The sequence below is a fragment of the Emydura macquarii genome, unplaced genomic scaffold (assembly GCF_026122565.2).
Source record: "Emydura macquarii macquarii isolate MOO-44397 ecotype Brisbane River unplaced genomic scaffold, CSIRO-AGI_Emac_v2 contig_2422, whole genome shotgun sequence".
In the NCBI taxonomy this organism is placed as follows: Eukaryota; Metazoa; Chordata; order Testudines; family Chelidae; genus Emydura; species Emydura macquarii.
In genome coordinates, this window is record NW_027132559.1 from 32,560,214 (window position 1) to 32,578,263 (window position 18,050).

The window sequence follows — 18,050 nt, forward strand, 5'->3', positions numbered from 1 at the left end:
CAGCCTGACAGTTCACCTTTCAATATGATCTATTGTAGTCTCCCCTTTAACCAGTTCCTTCTCCTCCTTTCAATTTTCATATTAATCCCCATCTTTTCCAATTTAACTAATAATTCCCCATGTGGAACCGTATCAAATGCCTTACTGAAATCTCGGCAAAATAGATTCACTGCATTCCCTTTGTCTAAAAAATCTGTTATCTTCTCAAAAAAGGAGATCAGGTTGATCTGGCACGATCTACCTTTTGTAAAGCCATGTTGTATTGTCCCAATTACTGTTAACCTCAGTATCCTTAACTACTTTCTCTTTTAAAGATTTTTCAAAGACCTTGCATACTACTGAGGACAAACTAATAGGCCTGTAGTTACCCAGATCATTTTTTTCCCTTTCTCAAAAATAGGAACTATGTTAGCAATTCTCCAGTCATATAGTACAACCCCTGAGTTTACAGATTCATTAAAAATCCTTGCTAATGAGCTTGCAATTTCACATGCCAGTTCCTTTAATATTTTTGGATGGAGATTAGTCCCATTAAGCAGTTCGAATTTGGTTTCTACCTTGCATGTGGTAATTTCTACCTCCATATCCTCAATCCCATTAGCGCCCCCCCCCCCCCCTCCCTACCCCCTCCTCCCCACCACCACTATCCCTAAGATCTTCATTAGCCTCATTAAAAACGGAGGCAAAGTATTTGTTTAGATATTGGGCCATGCCTAGATTATCCTTAACCTCCAGCCCATTCTCAGTGCTTAGTGATCCTACTTCTTTCTTTGTTTTCTTCCCTGTTTATTTGGCTATAGAACCTTTTACTATTGGTTTTAATTCCCTCTACTTGGCTTTTGTCATTTCTCAGTTCATCTCTACATGTTCTGACCTCCAAGAGGTAGCTTTCCTTGCTGATCCCTCCCATCTTCCATTCCTTGTAGGCTTTCTGCTTTCTCTTAATCACCTGTCTGAGATGCTTGCTCATCCAGCTTGGTCTACAACTCTTGCCTATTAATTTTTTTCCTCTTCCTTGGGAGACAGGCTTCAGATCATTCCTGCAACTTTGACTTGAAATAATTACAAGCCTCATGGATCTAAAGGCAGAGGAGTTCTTAAGTCCAGTCCACTTTTCTAACTAATTCCCTTAATTTTTTTAAGTTAGCCCTTTTGAAATCAAAGACCCTAGTCACAGATCTATTTTTGTTTATCCTTCCATTTAGTTTGAACTGAATTAACTTATGGTCACTTGAACGCACGTTGTCCCCTACAACCAGTTCTTCTATAAGGTCCTCACTACTCACCAATACTAAATCTAAAATGGCATCCCCTCTTGATGGTTCAGCAACTATTTGGTGAAGGAATCTGTCAGCTATCACATCCAGGAAAATCTAGGCCCTATTATTACTCGCCTAGTCTTCCAGTCTATATCTGGGAATTTAAAATCTCCCATAATCACACAGTTTCCAGTAGTATTTACTCCATTTAAAAACATTAAGGAGGTCTCTATACATACCCAAATCAGATCCTGGTGGTCTGTAGCACACCCCAAGCACTATCCAAGGGGAAGCTCTCGTAGCTTTCTTCCCCAATGTGATTTTTGCCCAGACAAACTGTCTTATCCATTGCATCACTTCTAATTTCTTTACAGTCTTCTTCATCATTGATATACAATGCTACTCCATCACCTTTGCCTTTATTTCTGTCTTTCCTAAACAGCACATACCCTTCAATACCTGTATTCCAGTCATGATTATTATTCCACCAGGTTTCTGTTATCTCTATAATATCTGGTTTCACTTCCTCTACCAGTAGCTCTAGTTCCTCCATTTTGTTAACCAGGCTCCTTGCATTGGTGTACAAACATCTTAATTTTTGCAGTTTGGCTTTGCTCACATTCATTACATGGTTCGGCACAGTCATTCTACCACCAGTATCGCCTATTAGATTGGTATCTACACTACCCTTCCTTTTAATGTCCATTATCCTACCCACTGCTGTATCCTTTCTTATTTCATTTTTCTCCCTCTCAATGTTAAAATCAGGCGTGGAGATTGCCCAGGCATCTCCCAATCATCTCCCCCAAATTCCTAGTTTAAAGGTCTCTTAATCAGTTGTGCCAACCTTCATCCTAGAAGTCTATTTCCCTCCCTATTCAGGTGAAGTCCATCCCAAGAGAACAGTCCTCTGTCCATGAATGCCTCCCAGTGGACATACATCCCTAATTCCTCCTTATAGCACCACTACTGCACCATCTGTTGATCATCATCATCTTGTCACGCCTTTGTTGTCCTCCTCTAGGGACAGGCAGAATCCCACTGAAGATCACCTGAGCCTCGATTTCTTTAAGAGTCTTCCCCAGCCTGGCATAGTCTCCTTTGATTCATTCCAGTGAGAATCTAGCCGTATTATTGTCTTTCATGTGGGAACAAATCAGTGGATTCTTTCCCACTCCCGCTAGGATCCTCTTCAGCATCAGATCCACATCTCATATCCTAGCACTGGGCAGACAGCACATCCTTCTATTCTCCGGATCAGCTCTGGTTACAGACCTATCTGTTCTTCTTAGTAGGGAGTCCCTAATCACGTAGACCTGCCTTTTCCTACAGATGGTGCAATTCTCCAGCCTCTCCCCTGTACTTTCTGGCTGCACGTCCTCTCATCTTCTATTCTCCCTTGCAATCTTCTGCAATCCATCCTGTATCCTCCTGGGGCTCTTATTTGGTAGTATCTCCATTGGCTCATCCACTCTTTCTATAGGACTAGCTGCGCTTCTCTTCTTCCTTGCCCTCCCACCTTCAGTTACCACTTGCTGTGCCCCTTCTTCATCATCCAACTCCACAAACCTATTCTTGAGCTCTGTTTCTCCTACATTAGCCCGTCTTTTCCTCTGCCTGGTTATCATAGTCACATGCTTCCACTGGCCACTTCCCTCTCCGATCAGTCTCTTCTGAGAGTTCTTTGATCCTGCTTCCATCTGCAAATCTGGGCTTTTCCCTTCAGCCTCCACATGCCTTTGCTCCATCATTTGCTTGAATCCTCTTCTAAACTCAACCAGAGTTTCCACCTGCATCTTCAAGCCTCACATCTTCTCTTTCATCAGCTCTATCAGGAGGCATTTCATATAAACAAAGCTCTTTTGAGGTGCACCATCCAGGATCACATACATCCTGCAGTTCCCACATCTGGTCATCTTCATTGTCTCTTCCACTGCTTGGGTCACTGCCACTGCTGCCTCTGTATCTGTCATAGGTGAGAAAGCTGTGTCCTGAGACAGGACATTCAATAGCGTCCATTTTTATTATTTTGTAGTTTAATGAAGCCTATTTTGTCTTTGGGGTATGCTGAAGTCCCCTTGCTTCAAATGTTGTCTCACTTGCTGGGAGTCCTTTGCAGTGTATGCACTGCCTCAGGCATATACATATGCCCATAAAGTGCAAGAGTTACATGACTTTCAAAAGTCGCTGTAGAAAGTAAAGGGAAGTAAAACTCTGTCTTCTAGTGGTGGTGTTCTCCCTTTTCCTGTCTTCAGACCCTGGCCTGGAGATTCCCACTTTACAGCGTGCTGCAAATGATCATAACACACTGTCATTCTATGCCGCTCACTCACTCTCCAAAGCTTTGCGAGAGAGAAAGACCTGTTACAGACACAGAAGACTTTTTGTCTTGGAGATCTGTGAAATCTCAGAGAGAACGCTTCTCCAAAAGATCTGCCATACCAGAAACCCTGTGACCTTCAAAGTTTTCTGCAGAGGCTTCAAGCAGTCCTGGCACTGAGGCTTCCAGATCAACTTTGAGCTTGTCTAAGTCTCAACTTGTCATACTCTGTCTACACTAGAGTTAAGTCAATGAAAGTTATGGCGCCGATCATAAACCGCTATAATTACATTGCTTGTGTCTGTTTACACAATGCTCCTTCTATTGGTGGAACACGTCCACAGTTTGTGCTCTAGCATCGACAGTGAGAGCAGCAGACTGTGGGAAGCTATTCCACTGTGCACCTTGCTACCTTTTGCAGCTAAAATTTGTGGAAGGTGAAGTGGATTGCAGCGCATCATGGGTGCTGGCTCAATGTTTTTTCTGTCCCATCATTCCATGGGCTTCTTACTACGTTTCGTATCATTTTTCAACGGCCCCTGTTTATTGTGCACCCACCATCTCTGACTGAAAGGATGGATCCTGCAATGCTCTCTACTGTTACATCAGTGTTATGAACACAATGTGGTTGATCATACATTATATCACGAGCTCCAAATCTGAACAGGAATCCATGGCACCTGCCCTGCTGTGTGCCATGGAAAGAAACACCAGATTATTTTTGGCATTCATAGAGCAGCTGCACATAGTGGACCGTTGCGAGTGGGCTCAGGAAACATGAACCGAGTGGTGGGATCGCATCATTATGCAGGTCTGGAATTATGAGCACTTGCTACAGAACTTCCAGGTGCACAAAGCCACCTTCCTGGAAGTGTGGGCGGAGCTCGCCCCAGCACTGCGATGCAAGAAAACAAAATGAGAGCTGTCCTCTCTGTGGAGAAGTGTGTGGTGATCACTGGGTGGAAGCTGGCAACTCCAGCCTGCTACCAGTCAGTTGCTAATCAATTTGGAGTTGGGAAGCCCTCTGTTGGGGTTGCGTTCATGCAAGTATGCAGGACCATTAATCACATCCTTCTTCGAAGAACTGGTGACTCTTGGAAATGTGTATGAAATAATGGATGGCTTTGTGGTGATGGGATTCCGTAAATGCAGCCACGCGATAGTGACACACACATCCCAATTTTGGCCCCAGACCATCTTGTGATGGATTACATCAATAGAAAAGGGGTACTTCTCTATGTTTATTGCAGGCACTTGTGGCTTACTGGCGTTATTTCACTATCAATGTGAGGTGGTCAAAGAAGGTGCATGACCCATACATCTTCAGGAACACTGGCCTGTACAGAAAGCTGCAAGCAGGGAATTTCTTTCCAGACCAGAAGATTCCAGTGAGTGATGTTGAAATGCCCATAATGATCCTGGGAGATCCAACATATCTCTTACTCCCATGGCTTATGAAGCCTTACACATGAAACCTAGACAGCAGCAAGGAGTTCTTCAACAATATTCTGAGCAAGTGCAGAATGACTGTTGAATGTGTGTTTGGCAGATTAAAAGCTGGTTGGGTGTTGCCTTTATGGTAGGTTAGACCTAAATGAGGAAAATATTTCCATGGTCATAGCAGCCTGTTGTGCACTGTGTAAAATTTGTGAGGCTATGGGTGAAAAGTTTCCCCAGGGGTGGAGCATGGAGGCGTGTTGCCTGGCAGCTGATTTTGAGCAAGTAGCTACCAGGGCCATTAGCGGGGCAGAATGGGGGGCTATTAGAATCAAAGAGGCTTTGTGGTACCATTTTGACAATGAGCACCAGTAATGTGTCTTTGTATAAAGTGTTCTGCCAGGCTGTGTTAACTTGCCGCCTTATGTGAAAATTTCAATGATTGCCTCCTGACCGTGATATGTAGTGGTGCAAATGTGCCAGTTTCATTGTTTAATAATTCAAGCAGCAACTGCCGTGTGCAGGAGACAGACAAAGTTTATCTTTCAAAAAATGGTGGGTTTTTTTTTAATTAAATAGCAATAAACAATACATAAAAATGCTTAGCTGAGAGGGAGATATATATACAGCTATGAGAGCCTCCCTTGGGAGGCTTCACGTCAGGGTTAACTCTAGCTAACATTTTGGAAAGAAGTGGAGTGAACATGATACTGCAGCAGGCCGGGAAGATGTAAGGAATGTGTAGGAAGAGTTTGGAGAGTGCATGCCAAACAGTTCTGCATGGGCTGGGGCTGAGCACACGCGTTTGCCTGCAGTGCAGTTAGGGACTTCAGCAGTTCCGTTTGCTCCTCCATCACTTTTATCCGCTCCTGGCTTACTGAACTTTGCTCCTGGCCCTGCTTCCTCTCTTGCCTATCTATTTTTACATTTTTATTAACTAGCTTTCTCCATGCCTTGCATTCTTGTTCTGCATCATGAGAGGATTGGAGTACCTCCCAAACTCCTTGTTTCTCCTCAGTTGCTTCCTTATCTGGCAGCGGTGCTCCGCTGGTGCATAGGTGGTTCCCCTGAAGGCCACATCTGCAGACGCACAATAAACAGAAGCATGATCATTAATACACTCATAGAATTGAATCATAATAATAAAATACACCTCTTTGTCACTGTCACTTGGGAAGCACGCAGCTCGGCTAATGCCCTAAATATGGTGAGTCCAACCCATGGAAGGGGCATTCAAGATGGGGCAAAGGGTCTTGGTTTGTTTGTTTGTTTGTTTGTTTTTTGGAAGGGAATCACTGCAAGTGACTAGGAACAATATTATAAATTCTACCACCATTTTCCACAGGCAGTTATCATTGAAGCCAATATATCGCATCCTCGCTTATGCTCAGGAGTATCTTCTGCATGCAGCTTGAGAGCGGGTCCCTATGCTGCTTGCCTGTGTGCCACTTTGGTCCCTGCACAAGTGATTGCTGATTGGCATGGGAAAGTTTCCTACAATGGTGGAAGGAACAAAGCACTCTGCCAAGGACCCTTCAGCAGAGGATTGGCGAGTGCCTCCCTCCAAGTTTCTTTCTGGAGGATTCCCATGAAATCTCAAGTGTTCTGTCCCACTGCATAGCTCTACAGGGGAATGTGAAGCAGAAGCAAACACACCTAGTCTTGTACATTTCTATCCCTTAACCCACTTCTAGCACAGCGGTTCTCAACCTGTGGTCCGTGAACCTACTGGGGGTCCACGGAAAAGAAAAATAATAACATCCTCACCAAGGAAATGTACAATTTCAAATAAAACTAGTAACGTGGTGGTATGAGAAATGTTTGGAGGTTGAAAAGGGGTCCACACCCTTGAAAGTTGGGAACTGCTGTTCTAGCATATAACAAAGCAAAGGACAGCTCTACCTCATGTAACTGAGCCAAACAGTATCAACCCAAAATGATCACTTACCAGCATCATGAGTGCCAGAGACAGAGGGGTCGAGAAGAGGTCCTAGCTCACCATGGTACCAGATGACCCTTTCACCTGTCCCATCTCCTCCGCTAACTCCACTTCCTAGTCCACCACTTCGTCCTCGGGTTCAGTCTGCTGATTGCTGTCTCTCCCCTTACGTCTGCCCTGCCCCCATTCCCCCCCAAGTATCCATGGTGCTCTTGGCAGTGGAGGTGGAGTCACCATTGAGTATGGCATCCAGATCCTTATGGAAGTGGCAGGGCTTTGGCACAGCACCAGAGCGACGGTTTGACTTCCTTGCCTTCTGGTATGCCTGCCTCAGCTCCTTTATCTTCACATGGCACTGATATGTGTCCCGTTCGTAGCCCTTATCTAACATGCCACAAGAAATCTAACCATAGGTATCAAAGTTCCTATGGCTGGAGCAGAACTAGGACTGCACAGCCTCCTCTCCTCACAGACCCAGCAGATCCAACAACTCTGGTGTGCTCCAAGTAGAAGAGTGTTTGCTGCATGGAGCTGCCATGATCCGAGGGGAAGATGCGATGTGAGCTCTTCACGCCGAGCAAACACGAAGTGGAATTTCAAAGATTCCCAATCCTTTGGTGGGGGGGGATGCCTGTGTACCTGGGTGCAGAGCAGCAGAGTTCAAACTGCTGACCAGATTGGTCAGGATGGACATAGTGGGACATCTTCTAGAGTCCATATATGACATGACATAAGGCGCCGTGTCTACACTGACACTTTGTCAATCTAACTTTGCTGCAACATGCTCTATGCTTCTCATCAAGGTGGTTTTGTTTTGTAGGAGGGAGGTGTATTGTAGTGCATTACACCTCCACTGTTTTGTAGACAAAAGCTGACTTGTCAATAAAACTCTGTAGTGTAGACAAGGCCTTAGTCTTATCCCTGTGTCTGATGTACTGTTGAAGCATGAGCAGAGTACTAGAGATAAAGACTTTGCACCTAAGAAGCCAGTGCTACCTGCATCGACAGCTGCATCAGTATCTTGACTGACAATTCAGCCAAGATCTGTGCCTCAGCCTTCTACGGCTGGAGCTCACCAAGTCTCTACACAAGACCACCTGGTACTGCAGGAGATCAAATTCTTCCAGGACTTAATTTGTCTTAGATGAGCCTGAGCTCACTTAGCCTGGTCTACACTGGTGGCTTAATTTGAATTAAAGTCCCTTAATTCTAATTAATTACTCCCGCGTCTACACTTGCGCATTGTTAATTCGAATTAAGGAGCCTTTAAAATCGAATTAATAAAACCACCTCTGCAAGTGGATTAGTACCTGAAGCGCATCAGTTAATTCACATTAGTGTGAGTGTGGATGCAATGGGACTTAATTCGAATTAATTGGCCTCCAGACTGTATCCCATGATGCCCCATTTCAGTACCCTCCCCCAAAGCAGCCCCCGGGAAGATTTAAATCTTCATTTCCTGCGGTGAATGGGTTTAAAATCCAAGCTGTGATCACCACCACCACCTCTTCTCCCTCCCCTTCCCCCCCCCCACACAACAAGCCCTTTGCAGTTTGTCTCTTTAAGGGTTTGAAAGATTTCTCCACCACCACCACCCCGCCCCACATGGTTAATGTGTTTTAACTTCCCAGCAAGCCCTTTGCAGTTTGTCCCTTTAAGATTTGTCCCTTTGAAAGTTTAGCCCTTTAAAGTGTGTCCCTTTGAAAGATTTCACCACCCCTCCACTCCCCATATGGTGAATGCTGTTTAACTGCCAGCAGTGAGAGGAAATTCTTTGCTACATTGTTTCAGTGGCCAATCATGGAAATTGATACTTTCTTAAGAGTTTATTCACAGTGCTACATGTGGATACATTATATCATGCTTTCCATCACTGAAATGGAAATATTTGTATCACTGTATTAATATACTAACTGACTCCCTTGTTATTTATCTTACATTCTACAGCCACCTGTAGAATCAATATCAAAGGCAAGCAATATACAGGGGATGGTAGGGGGAGCATAAAAGGCAAACAGCATACAGGTGGGGGGATTGGTTTGGTGAAGAGAAAAATCAAAGGCAAGCAATATACAGTGGTGGTGGGGGGAGCATAAAAGGCAAACAGCATACAGTTCTGAAGTTATCCAGGATAAGCTGCAATGTATTTGTCACGGTCAAAATGAGAGCATAGTTCAGCTAGCTCCATGTGCCTGCAGCAATGGTGATCGGGGGAGTAAAATACAGCATGAAAATCCTTTTTCTGTTTGTTGGGGGGTGGGGGAAGCAGCACTGCATCCTGGGATGATGACACTCGTCACAACAGCCTCTATGGTTAGTTGCTCTGTGGGATAGTTTCCCACATTGCACTGCTTTCTAATTCGAATTAAGGCTGGCCAATGTGGATGCAAGAAACCAGCACAAACACTGTAGTGTGGACAGTCTGCAGCGCTTTCTATAAATCGCTTTCTGTAATTCGAATTAGTGCTGCAGTGTAGACATAGCCTTAGACTCCAAGTACCACAGCCTGCATTATCTTTGATACCTTACCTTTCAAAAGTACCTCATGATTCCTCAGTATCCACATGGTCAGACAAGCAGACAGCTCCACTGTCATCTGCTCTGCCATCACACTATGTAGACGAGAGCTCTTCGTACTCTTAATATTGGTTTTCCTTTATATTTAACCAGACTGATTCCCCAGAAGATATTCAGTATATGGACATTTCACTGCCTCCATGATCTCAGCCGATTCAACACTTCCCTAGTATGATCAGTCCTGGATAACTCTCCCCTGTTTCCTTATGGGCCATACTGGGACCCTTGAGCATTATATTACCAGCAATTTTCCAAGGCACCTAACACTCACGTGGAACACCAGAGACAGTGTTCCCTCCTATCCCCCCTTTAGCAGTCCCCACTGCAAGAAGAAACATTTGAGGAGCAAGAAAGGAGGGATGAGGAAGAGGCTACTCTTCAGACAAATATTTTATCATCCTCTCCAGGTGAAGCAGGTATGCCTCCTCCATCTAAAATGGATGACTTCAAATAGTTCCAAGACTGGATGAAGACAGTGGCAGGCAGTCTCTGAATTCCAATAGAAGAAGTCCAAGAAACCCAGCATAAACTATTGGGCATTCTGTGTGCACCATCTTCAGCATGGGTGACCCTGCCTGTGAATGAGGCGCTGTTGGAACCTGCCAAAACAATTTGGCAAACTCTTGCCACTGTCCTCCTGACAAGTAAGGGGGGTGAATTTAAAAATACTATGTCCTGGCTAGGGGCACAGAATTTTTATTTTCTCACCCTACCCCTAGCTTCCTGGTTGCAGGTGTAGTCAATGCACGGAACAGGCACACCATTCAAAGGCTACCCTAGATGACGGATCAAAAGCCCTTAGATATTTGTTCACAAGAGTTATTCATCTGCCATCCTGCAATTTAGAATAGTGAATAATCAGGTGATACTCACAAAATATAATCACATCAGCTATTTGAAATCTATATAAAGTCTTTTACTGAGCATCTCCCCAGAAACTCAGGCAACAATCATTAATGAGAGGTGTTGCTTGGCAAGCATGACTTTCCAGACTTCTCTTGATGCAGCTGACATGGCAGCTTATTCCATCTCCACAGCCATGGTGGCTACGATTCTCAGGTCTCCAGCATGACATCCATGGGGTTGGACTAGATGACCTCCTGAGGTCCCTTCCAATCCTAATCTTCTATGATTCTATGAACACTGTAAAGGACCTCCCCTTTAATGGCCTCAAATTATTCAGTGAGACCACAGATGAGTCCTACATTCCTTGAAGTATTCTAGGGTAACGCTTGACTTGTTGGGTATATGTGCATCTACAAACAAAAGAAGGTTCAGTAGGTCTCAAACAAATTAGGATCCCACCTATCCCAGTTTTCCACCTGCCACAGATTACCTGAGCCACCTAAGAAAAGACCCAGACTACACAAAGGGAAACCCTTCATCACTACAGCCCTGTTGACACAACAAATGTCATCTATGAAGCGTTACTTCTCATGTCTTCGTTGAGGGCCAGGAACATTCGCACCATTTGGACTAGATGCCACACCATCCTGCCCAGTCTGTCCTCCCACCGTTTGGGGATTTTCTCTCCCATTTCTGCGTTTCATGGAAGAAGATTTCTTCTGAAAGATAGATATAGAAGGTTATTACATTGGGCTATTCCATCCATTTCCACTCTGTGCCCCCGTCATGTCCCTCTTCCCCTTCCTTTTTCAGGGACTTGTCTCATGAGCCTGTCCTGAGACAATTGGGGAAGAGAGATCCTCCTCGGAGCCATAGAACCAGTTTCTGCTCAGTAAAAAGGAAGAGGATTTTATTCCAAATACTTGCGGGTTCCCAAAAAGAAGGGCTGGTGGAGACTGATTCTAGATCTTAGGATACTGAATACCTTCATCAAGGTTAGGAAGTTCAAGGATGATGACACGTGTGACTGGCATCCCATGAATAGATCTGTGAAATTATTTCACTACCCTCGACCTTTAAGACGCATACTTTCATGTCATGATACACACTTCACAGAAGACGTTTCTATGCTTTGTATCAGCCCAAAGGGAAGAACACAATACTATATGCCACCCCGCTGGGTGTTCACAAAAGTTGTGGTGGTGATTGCTGCACAGCTCTGGGTATGTCTACACGGCCGGGGCTGCAGGGTTCGATGCAGTGAGATCGATTGAGTGGGCTGTGGAGGCCCACTCAATCGATTCTGGAAGTTGTCTCTGGTTGACACCATTAATTCACACACCCCACCCCCAAAAGGAGTAAGGCTGTGTTGACCAGAGGATGTCTCCCGTCAATGCAGCACAGTGGAGATGCTGTGATACAGCTATGTAAGTAAGTTGACAGGAGATACATTGTCGACCGCCGGCAGCAGTGTAGACCAGGCCTCTGTCAATGCAGAATAACTGTTTTTCCCTGTCTCTGCAATTGGCACCTCCAAGGGGCTTTGTTACGCTGAAGTTCAAAGCTCAGTAAGTAACACCGCCTCTCTTTGCAAGACTCGGTCTTCAGCTCAACACCACAGCATTTTCCTACCTATACAGCAAATAGAGGTTATGGGAGCCACTCTACTGCTACAACATCCAGAGTCTGCCTATCAAGGGACAGATTCCTCACTCTGACACAACTAATTGCATGAGTTCAAGTAAGTCCTCAAGTCATGGCAGTGTTCACCTTCGTCACCTTACATGCTCGCTTGCATCTGCACTGTTTCCAATCCTGGCTCAGGTCAGTCAATATCTCCAACAGGGACAGTATGAATAAGTTTTGTTCTGTCCCTCAAAGTGTGTTAAAATCTCCCTCGACTGGTGGAAGAATCTAGATGTGTGTTCAGAGGTCCCTTTCAATTATCGCCCTCTCACCATTACAATTATTTTGGACACATACCTACAGGATCATACTGTACAGGGAAGGTGGACCACCAAGGAGTCCATTGTTCATGTCAACCTTCTGGAACTCAGAGCCGCAAGGTATACCTGCCAGCACTTTTCTGTGATTAAAAGTTGACCCATTCACATAAAGTTGGAAAAAACATTATGTACTACATAAATTGATGGCAGGAAGGTGAAGTGTCCCTACTTCTGTGCAGAGGCTTTGAAGTTGTGTAATTGGCTCATAGCTTACCATATCCTTCTCTCTGCAGCCTAACTCCCAGACCTTCAAACACTATAACCAGTGACCTTAGCAGACACTTCATTTGGGATCATGAGTGGGAATTCAAGAAATCCATATTCAGACAAATATTTCTCTCACCTTAGGTTTTCCAGCAATATTTCTTTGCCATTATTGCCAGCTGAAGGTTTGTGAACTTCTGCTGAAGGGGAGGTCTGGGCCATCATTTTTTGGGGGATGATTTTCTTCTCCCGTAGTCAAAGAACCTTCTATATGCCTTTCCTCCAATGCCACTAATCCTTAGGGATGGGAACAAAATCAGACAAGACAGAGCCACAGGCATTTTGATTGCACCAACCTGGCCAAGACAGATATGGTTCTCATACCTACTTTTCTCCTCTCGACTGGCTATCAATCTACCATTGATGCCCAGTCTTCTCTTATGGCACACGGGAATGTTCTTCACGGCAACCTCAAAACTCTGTGACTCGAAACCTGCTACCTAGATGGTTGGCGGGGATAGAACTCTCCTGTTTCAGGCAGATATAGGAGGTCCTGCTCAACAGTAGAAAGGAATCCACCAGGAAAACTTACCTTCAGAAATGGAAAAGATTTTACCACTTGTGCACTTAGCAACACCTGTTGCTGATTCTCCCCTCTTGGAAGTTTTAGAATAGTTTAGAATGCCCTAAAAAAAGGAGGTCTCTCACTGAGCTCCATTGAAGTCCACTTGGTAGCTACCACAGTGTTTCAGTCTCCTGTAGAAGAGTTCTGTGTGTTTGCTTACCCCGCAACTTCTGGATTTATCAAAGGGCTATCAAACCTTTTCCCATATGTCAGGGAGCCTACCCCAACCTGGGTCTTGAACCTAGTTTTCAATCTGATGAAACCTCCTTTTAAACCACTGTACACTTTTACACCTTTCCATGGAAAGCACTTTTTGAGTGGCCATTACTTCTGCTTGAAGAATTTGTGAGCTAGGGACTTTGATCGCTGACCGTCCTGTACTCTATTTTCTTCAAAGATGAGGTGTCCCTCTGACTACATCTGCAGTTCTTACCTAAAGTTAGTTCAGACTTTCATATAAATCAGACTATTCATCTCCTTATATTTCATCCTAAACCCATCAAACTAGGGAAGATGCTGCCCTCCATACTTTTGGATATTAGGAGGGTACTGGCATGCCATTTGGACAGGACTAAACCTTCCTGAACTCCTCCGAGATTATTTGTATCTGTTGCAGACCGAGCTTAAGGTAGACCAGTGTCTACCCAGAGACTTCTAACTGAGTTTTCACCTGTATCTTCTTGTGCTAAGAAGTTGCTAACATGCCATGCCTACTCAGGGTCATAGCCCACTTTACCAGATCTCAATCCGTATTCTTTGCCCTGCTAAAAGATGACCCTATAGCAGAAATCTGCAGAGCTGCTACAGGGACTTCAATCCATACCTTCTCCAGACACTATACCCTAGTAAATGCTTCTCTGGCAGATGCTGCCTTAGGTTCTGCAGTTCTACAAACAGTTCTGGATTGAGTTCCAAACTTCCATCTCCTTCAGAGGGTACTGTTCAGGGGTCACCTTGAATGGAGCAGCCATAAGAACACTATTTGAAGAAGCAGAGGTTGCTTTTCCTGTATAGTAGCTGGAGTTCTTTGAGATGTGTCCCCCTATGGCTGCTCCACTATTCACTCTCCATCCTCTCTGCTTTGTAGTCTTCTCTGTGTGGGACTTTGCAATGGAGAAGAAACTGAGGGCGATTCATCTGTTGCAACCATATATACCCTTGATAGGGGCATGAGGATAATTATGACACATAAATGAACTGAATGGACACTGCTGCCAAAAATTTCCAAGTGAAGGCACATGCAGTACATGCCCAGTTCAAATGGAGCACCCACAGAGACATACATCTTAAAGAACTCCAGTTACTGAACAGGGTAAGCAACATCTCCTTCCAAGAATTCAACCACAACCTCAATGTTTAGTTCCACTTAGTATGAAAGAAAGAAAGTGTGTAAGTTGGACTGTGTAGTTTTTCTATGTGCTGGCCAGAACAAAAGAAGTGGAATGAACATCTATACTTTTTTTTTTTCTCATGGAACAGGTGGAAATATATCAAATTAGTGAGAACTAATTATTTTTATATGTTGAGGAATGTGCAAATTTCACATTGCATAACATAGCCTTTAGTTTCTAATTTCAAGTGTGGCCTAGAAGTGTGGCCTAGAAATTTTAAGGTTATTTTTACAAATTTTATAGATATAATGTAAATGACTTTGTCAATCTGATGAAAAATAACTTCTTTTAAAAAACCAAACATTTAAAATAATAATTCTTAAATGTATATATTGTTTCACTGGGCAGTTCTGAAAACATGAATGGTGAATTATAAAACCTGCCATTCTTCTAAAGATATGGTTAAATTTTCAGGGCTTGTTGAACTATAGTAATATTGACAAACAGTTTCTAATTGTTGTATGTACCAACAACTTTTTGATCTCACATTGTGATAGTTTTCTGTTGACCAATATTCAGATTCTCTTGTGATTTCAAAAGGACTTACATTGCAGCTAAGGGGTAAGAGGGCAAATATGGCTTTTTGCCACCTTTTCACTGACGATCTTTCTCTCATAATTCTGGGCCTTATGTAGCTCTGAGACTGTTCTAATTTACTGTAACTTTGTATAAACTAAAGATCCTCTTATGTTGGGTGGTAACGTGTAGCCATTCCCCCTTCTGTCCTCAGCATGATTCCTATTCCAGGGGAGGAGACGAGTTCATGTAGAGCTGGCATAGCCAACTGAAGATCCCTCCCATCAAGGGGAATCTTTCATTGCCCATTTAGAATCATTTTAAGGCCCTTTGCATTGCCAGCACAAAGACATATATCAAACTCAAAATTCTAATGTTTTCATGCTGTGTTTTGTTACTAAGAATGTATTTTTGTTTTAGGGAAAAGATTAGAAAACATACATAAAAAAGTGAAGGAAATTTTTCTAGAGGCAGCATGGAGTCAGCCGTCCATTCTTCTGATGGATGATCTTGATCACATTGTTGGTGCTCCTTCTACACCGGAGCATGAGAACAGCCCTGAAGCAGTTCAAAGCTATAGACTTGCACATGGTAATGCTATGCTAATTGCTTCTGGATATTTTTCTGCTGCATCTAATGTGTCTGGATAAAATGTAATGTAACTTAGAGTTTCTTGTACCTGAAATCACAGTTGTCTAGATAGTTCTGTTTTCACCACCCTTGCGCCTGGATCATTTAGCAATCTGTGGTGTTCACTCTTTCGATAAACTGCCACAGTTTACAATTTCCAGATGAATTTTGAACCAGCATTAATATTGATTATTATGCACAAATAGCATTTATTTTAACTGAATGTATAACTTTCTTATCTACTTGATACACTTCATCGTGTACAGGTTCTCTGTTCTGCTGAAATTTTACAAACCATAGCCTTTAAGTGAAGAACTGAACAATGCATCCTCCATACGATCTTTTTCTCTAAAGTTGAGTCAACATTAAATCTCTCCACATGAACGTTTTCAGTATAGGAGACTGAAATAACATAATATGAAATAATCAACATCAATGCATTTTATTATTTTAACAGTGTTATATTCTGCACGTGTTGTAGGATTTAAGCTGTAGCAGATCTTCAATGTTCTAAGCATGGTCAGAGGAAGACTGCAATATTTTTAATTAAATTCCTATTGAGGTTTCTGGAATTCACACTGAGATTAAATTTTCAAAAATGTGTATCTGAGTTACATGTACAAAATGGTTAGTTGTATGTACAATTTCAGCTTCTTAATGTTTTATTTTTGTGTCATGCACACAATCTTGACACACAGTTTTAAAAGTTTAACATAAATGATCTGCCTTGCTTGTACACTTTATTTTTGTACATGACATCTAGAGATCTGTCTAAGTAGTTCAAAACTGCTATTGATCCTAAACTCTTAGCACATGGCTTGGCACACAACACATTTTAACACCTTGGTATTGTGATAAGTCATACAATAAACTCTCTAAATAATATATATATATATATATATATATATTTTTTTTTATATTTCAATCTTTTCATTACTATGCTGCAAAACTGAGATGATAGTTTTCTGCATTTTATTCATTCCAGATACAGCAGCAGAATTCACAGTAGAGAAAATCATCTTTAATATCATAGGGTAGACAACATCATCAATGACTGTACAAGTTTAGTCCAGTGCAAAGCATTTCTGACAGTGTTTCTTTACTAGAGTAGACTGTGCCTTGAAAAATAAATTAATTTGTTGACAAGAACAGTTCTATAATATGTTACAGAAAAGTCAGTGTACTAGTAGATGTTATATTATATCTCCAGTACTGTAAGAATACTTGGTATTAATAAATGTATGGAATTTAGAATCTTTTATTTCTTTATAACTCATGAAACAATTTCTTCTATATCCAGTCTTGAAAGATGTGATAAAAGAAGTTATTTCCATGGGCAGTTTGATTGCATTAATTGTCACAAGCCAGTCTGAACATTCTCTGCATCCTTCCCTTGTTTCTGTTCAAGGAACTCATATATTTCAGTGCTTCAAACATATCCAGCCTCCAGATCAGGTAAATGCAATCATTGAATAACTTGGTCAAAATGTTGGTTCTGATTTCCCTATAGCCTCAGATGTTGCACTGAGGAAGTGACAAAAAAGAATAGTTTGCTGCTGAAGTTGAAATAAAACTGAACCAAAACACAACAACAGTATTGGGGGATTTTAAGAGATCTTTTATGATATTAAATAACATAGAAAAGTTATAAGCTATCTTTAGGGTTTTTTTAAAAAAAAACACAGAAAGGTATGCCTCATGAGAGCGTGCCTTCCACCACCCAAATTAACAGATGTTTCACTTTAATGTACACTTTCCCAAATTGTATTTGCGTTGTAAAATATTTAAAGGGAACTGATGTTTGTTTGAATTTAAAAATGTGTTTAATTGAATATATCCTACTATTAAAAATAGGCCATATTGAAATTGTACAAAAGAACTGGCAACCAATGTATTAAATACAGGGTTCTCTGTGGAAAATAAGATTTGCATTTTGTACTAGTGTGTGTTTAAAAAAAAAAAATGCTCACAACACTTTGGAATCGTACCCAAGTTATGGTGCTTATTGTTCTCCTATCGTAAATAGTCCATTTAAAAAAATCAAGGACTGCATTCAGATCTCTAAGTGCTGACTTGTGCCAGAAGAAAAGACTTTCCTTGAAAAACTATGTTGTCTGACAATTCTCTAATCTGAAATTACCCAGACTTGTTTTTTAACTAGTGTTCAAAAACAAATGAAAATTTCCATGATGGGCTTTATTCTACAAGGTAGTTGAGGGCCAAGTGGCTCTCAGGATCAGGCCTTTCATACCTCTGTGATTTGGTCTGTTTGTTCCTAGGATTTCTCATTCTTCATTTCT

At 42.4% G+C, this 18,050-nt stretch overlaps 1 protein-coding gene across 1 annotated transcript in view; it reads left to right on the plus strand.

Annotated features, from left to right (window-relative positions):
* Positions 1 to 18,050, plus strand: part of PEX1 (peroxisomal biogenesis factor 1) — a 57,267-nt gene that overhangs the window by 19,288 nt on the left and 19,929 nt on the right. The window contains exons 12-13 of the mRNA XM_067562202.1: positions 15,541 to 15,711; positions 17,051 to 17,205. Of these exons, the coding sequence (XP_067418303.1) occupies positions 15,541 to 15,711; positions 17,051 to 17,205 (326 nt within the window). The remainder of the gene's footprint in view (positions 1 to 15,540; positions 15,712 to 17,050; positions 17,206 to 18,050) is intronic.